A 12,877-nucleotide genomic window follows, 5' to 3' on the forward strand; every position below is an offset into this window, starting at 1 on the left:
CCCCACATATTCCTGAAGAGCTGTGTTCCCCCTTCACTATCCTTAGTGGTGTTTTAGTAGCAATGTCTGAGAAGCACTGATGTACAGCAAGGCTTCCCAAAGGGTTCTCCTTGGACTTGCAACATTAGCATTTCTTGCAAACTTGTTAAAAATGCCCATTTTCAGACCGACCCTAGATCCTCTGAGTCTGAATCTGTGGAGATGAGGTTCAGGAGTCAGTATTTTAATAAGCCCTTCAGGTGATTTTTTCTTCTTTCTTTTTTTTTTTTTTTTTTTTTTTTTTTTTGAGATGGGGTTTCACTCTTGTTGCCCAGGCTGGAGTACAATGGCACCATCTCAGCTCATTGCAACATCCACCTCCCGGGTTCAAGCGATTCTCCTGCCTCAGCCTCCTAAGCAGCTGGGATTACAGGCATGGCCACCATGCCTGGCTAATTTTGTATTTTTAGTAGAGACAGGGTTTCTCCACGTAGGTCAGGCTGATCTCAAACTTCCGACCTCAGGTGATCCACCGCCTTGGCCTCCCACAGTGCCGGGATTACAGGCATAAGCCACCATGCCCGGCCTCTTCAGGTGATTCTTATGCATACCAAAGTTTGAGAAGCAGTGATGTAGAGAAATGAGTGATCTTGGCAAGACCTTGACCATCATCCCAAAATAGAATTTCTTTCATCCGCATGTTTGAAAGCAGAATAGGAACAAGATGGAGCAGAAGCTCCAACTCTCACTGCCAAGGTTTCATCTCATTTCATCAACCACACAATACTAATTTGCATCAATTAAATTTCAGGGAGGCCATTTTCTGTATCCAATACAACATCAGAGCCTTCATGAACGTCAAGCACTGGCCCTGGATGAAACTATTCTTTAAGATCAAGCCTCTGCTGAAGAGTGCAGAAACTGAGAAGGAGATGGCCACCATGAAGGAAGAATTTCAGAAAACTAAAGACGAACTTGCCAAGTCAGAGGCAAAAAGGAAGGAACTTGAAGAAAAGATGGTGACGCTGTTGAAAGAAAAAAATGACTTGCAGCTCCAAGTTCAGGCTGTGAGTTGGAATATCATCCTTGGTATCACTAATCAGGATGCAGGTGCTAGAACTTTGGCCACTGTGGGCCATGAGCTGGGTAATCACATGGGAGACACTCATTGGAGGGAAAAGCTTAAAGCACTCCAGTGGTAAGAAAAGGTCCAAACATTCTTCCATTGCCCAATAAACCCCAAGAAACCAGCACCAGGGCAGTGAGGCAGAAATGTCCCTCATCTTCCATTGCACACAATTTCATCAAACCACAAGATTTTTGACTTTTTTCCTTTAAATACAGTCCTTAAAATGATTTTAATATGACACAATCCCAAATAAAATATTAAGGGGAGGATATCATGGAGAGAGTAACATTTTTCTGAAACTTCCTTGAACTTCTAGATGTCTATGCTTCTTAAACTATAATAGGAACAGCTGACACATGACAGTACTCTACATCAAATTTTACTGAATTATCGTGTGATACTGATCTAAAAAACTCAGACTCCCTCTTTCCAATCTGTCTCCACCGTCAGCGTCTTATCACATTAACAACCGCATTGCTGCTTAAGCAGCTAAGTTGCTCAGCCTACTTCGCAACTCTCTCTTCTTCCATCAGCCTGCTCACTGCCCTCTCCTGAACCAATCATTTTAGAACTGCTTCCATCAACTTGAGACTATAATTTATAAGACTATGTTTTATTTGGGATGAACTGAATTGGTCTGCTTTACTTATCACAAAGTCATATTTCTTTTTCGTGTTAAGACTGGTCTCTCTGTCAATTTTGAGCAGTGTAATAACTCTTCCTTCTAGATTACAGAAGGAAAGAGAGCCCTTCAAATCTATCCTGTATTCTCTTCTGTTGATCCCAGAGATTTATGCAGAATCTGTACTATACCACTGTATTTACTGTATGGCTATACACAGTACCCTGTATTCTTTGATGTATTCAAAGTCTGATATAGAGGATTATTGATAAGTATAAATTCCAATGTCTCTTTCATTTCCTGCCTGCCCTGATCCCCTTAATTGGAAACAGCAGGTTGCCAGGAATTTCTTGATTACTTTATATTTCAGCTTGAATTTAGTACATCACAATTAGAAGCATCCTCCAGTATTACCAAAAAAAAAAAAAAATAAGAAAGAAAAAAGAAATTCAGTAGCAGCTGTATCTTGAATTTGTCCTGCTAGAATGCTTCCCCACACCCCTCCTGCTTCTCTCCACAATAAGTTGATATCAGCAAAACCAAATCCTACCCTTCTCTCAAGGCCCAAATCAAATACCAATTCTTTCATGAAACCACCTCTGATCCAATTTCTCTGATCTGTTATGTCACTAATTGCTTTCCACATTAATGGTAGCTTTTGGGAAACAGGTTTCCTAATCTACTGTAGAATACATTCTTTTAGGGGAACAGGACAACTGATACATTTTAGCGTGCCTACATGTGGAAAATATATTGCACACAGTAGGGTGGTTTGTGAAACAAAAATTTGTGAAGGCGTAAATAAATGAATATAGGAAATTCAAAAGATCAGATGCAGAAACATACCCTCTTATCATTGTAAAATATTTCATTCTTTGTTTCCAATTTGATCTTGTTTCCAACTCAAGGAAGCTGAAGGCTTGGCTGATGCAGAGGAAAGGTGTGACCAGCTGATCAAAACCAAAATCCAGCTGGAGGCCAAAATCAAAGAAGTGACTGAGAGAGCTGAGGATGAGGAAGAGATCAATGCTGAGCTGACAGCCAAGAAGAGGAAGCTGGAGGATGAATGTTCAGAGCTCAAGAAAGACATTGATGACCTTGAGCTGACACTGGCCAAGGTTGAGAAGGAGAAACATGCCACAGAGAACAAGGTATCAATCACATTCTGTAATCCTATATTGAGGCTCTGCCACCCAGCTAAGCTGCTTTATAGCAACTAAGCTGCTTTCTTCAGGTGAAAAACCTCACAGAAGAGATGGCAGGTCTGGATGAAACCATCGCTAAGCTGACCAAGGAGAAGAAGGCTCTCCAGGAGGCTCACCAGCAGACCTTGGATGACCTGCAGGCAGAGGAGGACAAAGTCAACACCCTGACCAAAGCTAAAATCAAGCTGGAACAGCAAGTGGATGATGTAAGCCTAGTATCATCAAGGAAATTATTTTCTTCTAAAGGAAGATGAGCATTCCTTCTGATTCAACGTTATTTATATTTAGCTTGAAGGGTCCTTGGAGCAAGAAAAGAAACTTCGCATGGACCTAGAAAGGGCTAAGAGGAAACTTGAGGGTGACTTGAAGTTGGCCCAAGAGTCCATAATGGACATCGAAAATGAGAAACAACAACTTGATGAAAAGCTCAAAAAGTAAGTAAGAAAGAATTGCTTACAGATTTGCTTCCAACATTAGATATGGACTAAACTGTTGTCCTTTGCTACTTTTCTATAAGGAAAGAGTTTGAAATCAGCAATCTGCAAAGCAAGATTGAAGATGAACAGGCACTTGGTATTCAATTGCAGAAGAAAATTAAAGAATTGCAAGTAAGTACATGATTTTCATCAGTCTGGCTCGGAGGCAGAGTTATGACGCAAAGAAGCTGAGTTTGTATTTTCACTATTTCCAGGCCCGCATTGAGGAGCTGGAGGAGGAAATCGAGGCAGAGCGGGCCTCCAGGGCCAAAGCAGAGAAGCAGCGCTCTGACCTCTCCCGGGAGCTGGAGGAGATCAGCGAGAGGCTGGAAGAAGCCGGTGGGGCCACTTCAGCCCAGATTGAGATGAACAAGAAGAGGGAGGCTGAGTTCCAGAAAATGCGCAGGGACCTGGAGGAAGCCACCCTGCAGCATGAAGCCACAGCGGCCACGCTGAGGAAGAAGCACGCAGATAGTGTGGCCGAGCTTGGGGAGCAGATTGATAACCTGCAGCGGGTAAAGCAGAAGCTGGAGAAGGAGAAGAGTGAGATGAAGATGGAGATCGATGACCTTGCTAGTAATGTAGAAACGATCTCCAAAGCCAAGGTAGTACAAATTCTGGGACACAGTTATTGACAATAATGCATTATGGACACAACACAGTTTGCACGGGGCAGTTTTTACACATTAAGTCATTTGTTAATTGCAGCAATTCAGGGAAGTAAGCACAAAAAAATAGTATTTTTATTATTTCCATTTAACAAATAAAGGAGCAGAAATGCAAAGAAAAGAGGCTAAGCACTTTGACCCATCATCCCATTAACAAATGAGAACACCAGCTTTTGAACACAGACCATCTGTGTTCTCCAAGTCTCCAGTTAGAGAACAAAGGTCTCCAACAATTCCAAGTACCCAATAAGGAAAGATGCATCATACATAAAGGCAGTGAGGTATTTTGGAACATGCTTTTAGAAAATGTACAATATACAATTCTAACAAAATCTTAAAATTAGAACATAACCTTAAAATGTTTACATTAATATTGAACAGAGCTTCACGATTAGCTTTCATAAAATATAAGAAAAATTCTTATGCATTGCATTACATATACTTTTGTTTATTTTATATATCAAGATGTTGTATTTAATATACAAATATACATACATTTATATATTACGATACAGTATTTTGTATTTCAGAGAGAAGTTATAGCAACTGCAAAGGTGATTATTATTAGCTTAAAAGGTCTCTGTTTCCTTCTTTTACTTTTTCTTATACAGGGAAACCTAGAGAAAATGTGCCGGACTCTAGAGGACCAAATGAGTGAACTGAAATCAAAGGAAGAGGAGCAGCAGCGGCTGATCAATGACCTCACAGCGCAGAGGGGACGCCTGCAGACTGAATCTGGTAATTCTCCCCAGTTCTGTGGTGCTTCAGGGTGAAGATGATGTGGTTAAGAGCAAATGATTCGGTGATGTGGGAGCCTAATAAAAGCAGCTGAGAACATGTATGATTCACCGAAGGGCTCAGATAGCTCACCTGACCTATGTGCAAGGTCGTCTGGGGGCAATGCTGGAGATAAAGGTTTCAGTAGGACAGGATCAAGCTCTGTTCCAGAAAGGCCTTGAGTATTTGCTCACTGCGAGGACATTGGGATTAGGGGTTACTCCAGTATGAGTCCAGGGCTTCTGTTTCAAGCCAAGTTTCTTTTCATTTATATTAAGGTCAACTAACTTCTGGAATGGGGCAACGAATAACCCAGTCTCTCAAAAGTCCTATGGAATGGGGACTCTGTAGAATTAGACATTTTCGCTTACTAGTTTGACAGACATCACCAGGTTTTGTACAATACAATATAATCCTGAAAGAGTTATGGAAAAGACAAAAAGAATTTAAGCTGTATTTATTCATTCTGACTGCTCTGAAAGTTTCACTGTAAAAACTGAACACTTGGCATTGAGCATGAAGATGTCAATATAGAATTCAATCATCTGAGCACTTGATTTGGAAAAGTAAGATTTAAAATTTCTTTCTAACATGGGCTTGCAGCATCTTTTCTTTTTTTTCACTTAAAAAACAGTACCATTTCTTTTGTCCATCAGGTGAATTTTCGCGCCAGCTTGATGAAAAGGAAGCTCTGGTGTCTCAGTTATCAAGGGGCAAACAAGCCTTTACTCAACAGATTGAAGAACTAAAGAGACAACTTGAAGAGGAGATAAAAGTAATTATGATTCTAAGACTGATTTTTCCCCCGTGAGCTGATTCTACCTGGAGCCTGTTATACCAGTTTTCAAAAGGTTTTGAAAGATAAGAATTAAATATTTAAATATCCAGTAAAATGAAGGCGTAACTGTCTCCATAGGCCAAGAACGCCCTGGCACATGCCCTGCAGTCCTCCCGCCATGACTGCGACCTGCTGCGGGAACAGTATGAGGAAGAGCAGGAATCCAAGGCTGAGCTGCAGAGGGCGCTGTCCAAGGCCAACACTGAGGTTGCCCAGTGGAGGACCAAATACGAGACGGATGCCATCCAGCGCACAGAGGAGCTGGAGGAGGCCAAGTATGTGCACAGATATGAGAGAATGAGGAGAAAACTTTGCATATTGAATCAGAAAGACATCACCTTTGAAGATTCATCGAATTAGTTCTCAAATTCTCATTCATTGGCTTCTATGTGCCAGTCACAATCAGGCCCTAAGAATAAGACATGAATAAATCAAATATGGTCCCTGTCTTACTATCCTGAAATCTAGTTAAGAAAACAAAGAAAAGCAAATAACTACACTGATAATTAGGGGATTTATTGCTGTTTGTCAGTCACACTGAACTCCTTGCTGCTTCAGGGGCTTCTACCTACTGTTCCCTCTGAAATACTCTCCACAGATTTCCCTTTGGCTCACTCTCTGGCTTCTCTTAGCTCTTGACTCAAATATTACCTCTTCATGGAGGTCTTCACTGAATACCTAGAGTAGTTACCCACTATTTACCCTATTTTATTTTGCTTCCCTGCCCTTCTATCTGTAAGGTATTATTATGGATGTTCTGACTGGCTTATTGTTTATCTGTCTCGCTTGTTTATGATCTTCACGTGGCAGAGACCTTTTTTGTCTGGATCACTGCTGTGTAGCCAGTGTCTGGTTCATAAAAGGGGCTCATCAACATATGTTGAAAGAATGAAAGGTGGATGAGCAACATTAATATAAAGTTGCCAATACTCTCCAGTGTGTATGGCCATAGCTCATAATTCATATTATGGTTCACTTCTCTCTGAAAACATGTATAATCTTCAAGGAAGAAGCTGGCCCAGCGGCTGCAGGCTGCTGAGGAACATGTAGAAGCTGTGAACGCCAAATGTGCTTCCCTTGAAAAGACAAAGCAGCGGCTGCAGAATGAGGTCGAGGACCTCATGCTTGACGTGGAGAGAACAAACGCTGCCTGTGCTGCCCTTGACAAAAAGCAAAGGAACTTCGATAAGGTAATTCCTCCAGCATCCTCTGCCCTGTACTATATTCCTTTGTCTTTACAGCAGGTAACAGGTCTTGGTTTTTCAGGTCCTGGCAGAATGGAAACAGAAATATGAGGAAACGCATGCTGAGCTTGAGGCCTCCCAGAAGGAGGCCCGTTCCCTTGGCACTGAACTGTTCAAGATGAAGAATGCCTATGAGGAATCTTTGGATCAGCTAGAAACCCTGAAGCGAGAGAACAAAAACTTACAGCGTGAGTCCCTATCACATTTAATAATATTCATAACTTGGAAGAATCTTTCTCTTACATCACGTTTAACCTAATCCCTACCTGTCTTTTACTCAAATAACAGAGGAGATTTCTGACCTCACGGAGCAGATTGCAGAAGGAGGGAAACGTATCCATGAACTGGAGAAAATAAAGAAACAAGTGGAACAAGAGAAGTGTGAACTTCAGGCTGCTTTAGAAGAAGCAGAGGTACATGCCAAATTGTGCATAATAAACAAATTTGGAGAAGAATTAAGTACTATTGCATAGAGTGAATAAAAAGGCACAACACAAAATTGTTGGTGTGCAGAAAAACTTCAGAAAGCTTTTGGTTCCTTGTTCATGTCACCTCTTGCTGTCCTTAAGGCATCTCTTGAACATGAAGAGGGAAAGATCCTGCGCATCCAGCTTGAGTTGAACCAAGTCAAGTCTGAGGTCGATAGGAAAATTGCTGAAAAAGATGAGGAAATTGACCAGCTGAAGAGAAACCACATTAGAGTCGTGGAGTCGATGCAGAGCACGCTGGATGCTGAGATCAGGAGCAGGAATGATGCCATCAGGCTCAAGAAGAAGATGGAGGGAGACCTCAATGAAATGGAAATCCAGCTTAACCATGCCAACCGCATGGCTGCCGAGGCCCTGAGGAACTACAGGAACACCCAAGGCATCCTCAAGGTAAATGAGTCCAAGAGATGGTCCCAGGACAATTGGGGTGCCTGGGACCCTGAGAACATGGTGTCTCAATGACGGTTTGTTCCACAGGATACCCAGATCCACCTGGATGATGCTCTCCGGAGTCAGGAAGACCTGAAGGAGCAGCTGGCCATGGTGGAGCGCAGAGCCAACCTGCTGCAGGCTGAGATTGAGGAGCTGCGGGCCACTCTGGAACAGACAGAGAGGAGCAGGAAAATTGCAGAACAGGAGCTCCTGGATGCCAGTGAGCGTGTCCAGCTCCTCCACACCCAGGTGGGATTTAGCACAAAGAACTCTCCTAGAGTAAATTTTATGTGTCCCAGAATAGATAAGCCTGAATTTTTATAAGACAGCCAGGCCTTATATGTCTACCAAATTTTCTTTTCAAATAATACTAAATAGGAATTCTGTATTATCGAGAAATCTTTCACTGTTTTGCTTTGAAAAATTATTGTTGATTCACTTCATTTAATATTTTAAGGTTGCCCCATATTCCATTGTGTTAATATCTTTATTGGCCCTCATTATCAATATTCACATTTTATTGTGGAGAAATGGAATGTTATGAACATGTTTATTATACTTTTATCCCTGTGAATGGTCTACCGGTAAAGAGCTATTTGGTCTACTTGTAACCTCTGCACTTGAAATACTGAATATTCTATAACATTTCTATTTTATGGAGTTGTACTATATAACACAATCCTTTAATTCTTTAATATTAAAGGATATTTTTTGACTTGCAAATTTTAATCTGAATTTTCTTCAAGTGGTTACCAATAAATGTACAATTTTTTTTTAAACAGAACACCAGCCTGATCAACACCAAGAAGAAGCTGGAGACAGATATTTCCCAAATGCAAGGAGAGATGGAGGACATTCTCCAGGAAGCCCGCAATGCAGAAGAGAAGGCCAAGAAGGCCATCACTGATGTGAGTGGCAGGCATAGTTCTCCACCGATTTAGCTGTAAGATTTCCTGACATCTATAACTTTCTTGGTTTTCTTAATTTATTTTGCTAATTAGGCTGCCATGATGGCTGAGGAGCTGAAGAAGGAGCAGGACACCAGCGCCCACCTTGAGCGGATGAAAAAGAACATGGAGCAGACAGTGAAGGACCTACAGCTCCGTCTAGATGAGGCTGAGCAGCTGGCCCTGAAGGGTGGGAAGAAGCAGATCCAGAAACTGGAGGCCAGGGTGGGTCTCCCAATATCTGTTGATTTCCATGTGCTTTTGGTGCCTTATTAGATCAAAGTTCTTAATAGTCTACTTATTTGTAGGTACGTGAGCTGGAAGGAGAGGTTGAGAGTGAGCAAAAGCGTAATGTTGAGGCCGTCAAAGGTCTGCGAAAACATGAGAGGCGAGTGAAGGAACTCACTTACCAGGTACAGCAGTAGTTTTTAGCAGCTAAGCACTGGTCAAAGTCTATGTGAAAGACTCATATGCAATGAAGCAATAGTCATGTGCTTCAGTAACTAAGGCTCTGAACTTTTTATAATTTTCAGACGGAGGAAGATAGAAAAAATATTCTCAGGCTTCAAGATTTGGTAGATAAGCTTCAGGCAAAAGTGAAATCTTACAAGAGACAAGCTGAGGAAGCTGTAAGTATTTTTAAGATGGAAGTCCTCAAATTAAGCTAATAATTACTACCTTGTATAGTAAATAAACTGTTTGCTTTATAGAATACTGTGTGCATACTTAATGTTTGTTTTTGTACAATAATTAGGTACCATTTGTAATATTAATAGCTTCATTTTAAAAGTAAACTTTCAATCTACCAAGAAACCTGAAAAAAATTAAAAGCAGAAATAATACAGGCCATATTCTCTGGCCACAGTATGATGGAATTGTAAAGTGATGGCAAAATACAAAGAAAAATCCCTAGGTACTTAACTATTTAAAAAACTAACCTTCTTAAATAACTCCTGGGTTAAAGTGAAAATAAAAACATAATTACTAAATAATTATTAATTATAAGTAAAATCACAAGGAAGATGGTACTTTTACAAACCTACAGAAAGCTATGCTTGGAGACTAATTCACTCCTTTAAATGCTTTCATTTTGAACCAAAAGCAAAAATAGACAGTCCAATAAAAAATTATGAATGATAATAAAACAGAAGTACTGTTAAAACTATAAGTAAAAATTGGTGAATTAGAGTATACTATTTTCTACTTGATAATTTCAATAGTATTAGTAACTTCTGGGGAATTAATAAATGTACTTACAACTAGTTTAATCCAGGAAAATGAAGGAGAAAATACAAACAACCCTAGAAATGAGAAAGGGAATAAGCTATACACATAAAGGATTACTTTTTAATATAAAACATAAATCTATCAATAAAAAATTCATGATTTTTTATTGAAAAAATTGATGATTTTTCTAGGAGAATATAAATTACCAAGTTGGCTGAATTACTTCTGGAAATGGACCCAAGTCCAGAAAGGTCTTTTAAAATTTCAAGGAACAGATAATCCCCCAGCTATGTAAGCTGTTCAAGAGCATAGGAAAAGATGGAAAGCTGTCCAGTTCATTTTAAGAAGCTCATATAACCCTCATACCAAAGCCTGTCCAAGAGAGAACAGAGGGAGAAAAACTAAAGGCAGTTTTACTCATGAAGACAGTTACAGCAAAGATAAATTACTAAGTAGTAAAAGTCTTACTTTATTAGAGGAATTGTCTTCCAGTGATTGCTTAATTCTTACAATATAAAGATTACCTAATATTAGGCAATCTGTCAGAAGAATCATTACATCCAATGCAGAGGGGAAAAAAGTAACCATTTTGAAATGTGCCAAAACGACATATGACAAAGTCCAATATTAACTTCAATTTTTAAAAACTTAATAAATTCATCCTTAATATGATAAAAAATCTAACTCAAGTGAAAGTTATACAGCAAGCATTAATAACCATGACTTTAATATTCTTGCCTTCCTCTCTAAGCTTATATATTTTTTCTTATTCTACTTGTGGTACATATACATGTTTTGGTTGCCAAAATAGGGATGTGAGATATATATATATATATATATATATATATATATATATATATATGAGACACCAAGGCCCCAAATAAATCTTAAAATTAATTTCAATGATAAGCCCTAGGTGTTGCTTCTCCACAGATGCCAAGCCCTTTCTTCTCTTAGGTCTGGAGAGTCTAGAAAGATGCAAGCATGAGTTTTTATGTGAATAAAAATTTCATTTTTATTCACAGGAGGAACAATCCAACACCAATCTAGCTAAATTCCGCAAGCTCCAGCACGAGCTGGAGGAGGCTGAGGAACGGGCTGACATTGCTGAGTCCCAGGTCAACAAACTGCGGGTGAAGAGCCGGGAGGTTCACACAAAAATCATAAGTGAAGAGTGATCATGTACTGATGCCATGGAATGACTGAAGACAGGCACAAAATGTGACATCTTTGGTCATTTCCTGCTGTAATTATTATGTATTCTACCCTGTTGCAAAGGAAATAAACCATAGGGTAGTTTGCAAACAATATCCTTAGCCTGGTCTTGTCTTTTTTCTCTTTCCTGAAGCCATGTCAAGTTTGAATAGTCACAGAGCTGTCAAGCAATCATGTTCAATCAGCGACTAAGAAGTATTTATGTATTCACTTTTATTTTGTGTCTACAGCAACACTTAGGGCATCACTTATCAAGAAAGACTGTCTAAGGAACAGGTATCTGGAGGCCAGTTTTATTTCTTTCTAACCTTTCCTGATATCTGGGTGCAGTAAAATCTTAGAAAGCTCCTGTGAGCTGGGCACAGTGGCGCACACCTGTAATCCCGGCTCTTTGGGAGGCTGAGGCGGGAGGATCATGAGGTCAAGAGATGCAGATCTTCCTGGACAACATGGTGAAACCCCATCTCTACTAAAAATACAAAAATTAGCCTTGTGTGGTGGTGGGCACCTGTAGTCGCAGCTGCTCAGGAGGATGAGGCAGGAGAAACGCTTGAACCAAGGAGGAAGAGGTGGCAGTAAGCCGAGATCGCGCCACTGCACTCCAGCTTGGCGACAGAATGAGACACTGACTCAAAAAATATAGAAAAAGAGAAAAAGCTCCTGCTTCCCCTACCATGAACCTTTTTCAGGATGGTACTTGCTATATTCTCACATAGGGGATTCAAATGGAATTGTATTATTAATTCTCCTTGTTGAATAACTGTTATCAAGAATATAAATCTAAAATATTCTTAATTGGCCCATGGATATTTACATTATTCATTCCAATATGCCATATGCCCACAGTATGTGCACTGGGTAATGGGTTTGACATGACCTTGCTCTTCATGAAAGAAGTTTCAAAATTAAATTAAATATTATTAAATATGACTCTTCTCCCTATGAAAACTACAGGGTGTCTATCAAATCTGGAGACATAGAGAATATTATTTTACGTGTTATAATGTAGCATCCATGAGCTATTAGCCTACGTTTCCAGTCCAAAGTAGATTATTCAAATGTATATTCAACACACATGATGGTTATGAGTTTGGTACAAAAAGTAGATATTGTAGCAATCTGGACTACTCAGAGACGTTTTCCTAGAGGATCAATATTTTTAGACTGGACGTAGCTGAGATGCATAGCCAAAAATATAACCTTCCTGGACAGAATAAAGGAAAAGCTAAATGGTAACTCCCCATCAAATAGAAAGTAAGAGTATCTTGATCTAAATGGCACTGTGTGAAAATGATGTAAATTAGACATGGTAGTTTAAGAGGTAAGTTGGGTCCACACTGTCGCAGTAGCCCTAGAAAGGGTGTGAAATTGCTCTTCTCACTGAATAGGCCCCTCTTTCACTTTGTCCCTGTATCACCTGGAAATGCTTAAGTGCTTTATAACATAGCAGCAATAAACAAAAACAAATCTTACTTTCTACTTATTGAAAAGTTTATCCAGAGCAAGACAAAAGGTTGTCTGAAAATTCCCATCAAATCCTGTTGAGAGCATTATTGAAATGTTCTGTTTTCCTGAAAATTGTTACCCACATTTTGCAGGTGCCTAGTAAAGAAACGGACATGTAAGAAAG

The 12,877-nt window shown here is 39.8% G+C and overlaps 1 protein-coding gene across 2 annotated transcripts in view; it reads left to right on the forward strand.

Annotated features, from left to right (window-relative positions):
• Window positions 1-11,342, forward strand: part of LOC108306482 (myosin-2) — a 29,455-nt gene extending 18,113 nt beyond the window's left edge. The window contains exons 22-40 of one of the 2 annotated variants that reach the window (XM_017531424.2): window positions 791-1,046; window positions 2,639-2,881; window positions 2,965-3,141; window positions 3,224-3,369; window positions 3,453-3,543; window positions 3,627-4,016; window positions 4,691-4,817; window positions 5,513-5,631; window positions 5,773-5,969; window positions 6,701-6,884; window positions 6,961-7,126; window positions 7,227-7,351; window positions 7,508-7,816; window positions 7,904-8,107; window positions 8,641-8,766; window positions 8,860-9,030; window positions 9,114-9,218; window positions 9,339-9,434; window positions 11,058-11,340. In XM_017531424.2, the coding sequence (XP_017386913.1) occupies window positions 791-1,046; window positions 2,639-2,881; window positions 2,965-3,141; window positions 3,224-3,369; window positions 3,453-3,543; window positions 3,627-4,016; window positions 4,691-4,817; window positions 5,513-5,631; window positions 5,773-5,969; window positions 6,701-6,884; window positions 6,961-7,126; window positions 7,227-7,351; window positions 7,508-7,816; window positions 7,904-8,107; window positions 8,641-8,766; window positions 8,860-9,030; window positions 9,114-9,218; window positions 9,339-9,434; window positions 11,058-11,210 (3,385 nt within the window). In that variant the 3' untranslated portion in view covers window positions 11,211-11,340. Of the gene's footprint in view, window positions 1-790; window positions 1,047-2,638; window positions 2,882-2,964; window positions 3,142-3,223; window positions 3,370-3,452; window positions 3,544-3,626; window positions 4,017-4,690; window positions 4,818-5,512; window positions 5,632-5,772; window positions 5,970-6,700; window positions 6,885-6,960; window positions 7,127-7,226; window positions 7,352-7,507; window positions 7,817-7,903; window positions 8,108-8,640; window positions 8,767-8,859; window positions 9,031-9,113; window positions 9,219-9,338; window positions 9,435-11,057 lie in introns of both variants that reach the window. The other variant, XM_017531425.2, reaches the window with a different exon arrangement.
• Window positions 11,343-12,877: the final 1,535 nt, after the last annotated feature.

The sequence above is a fragment of the Cebus imitator genome, unplaced genomic scaffold, assembly GCF_001604975.1.
Source record: "Cebus imitator isolate Cc_AM_T3 unplaced genomic scaffold, Cebus_imitator-1.0 Scaffold72, whole genome shotgun sequence".
NCBI classification, from domain to species: Eukaryota; Metazoa; Chordata; class Mammalia; order Primates; family Cebidae; genus Cebus; species Cebus imitator.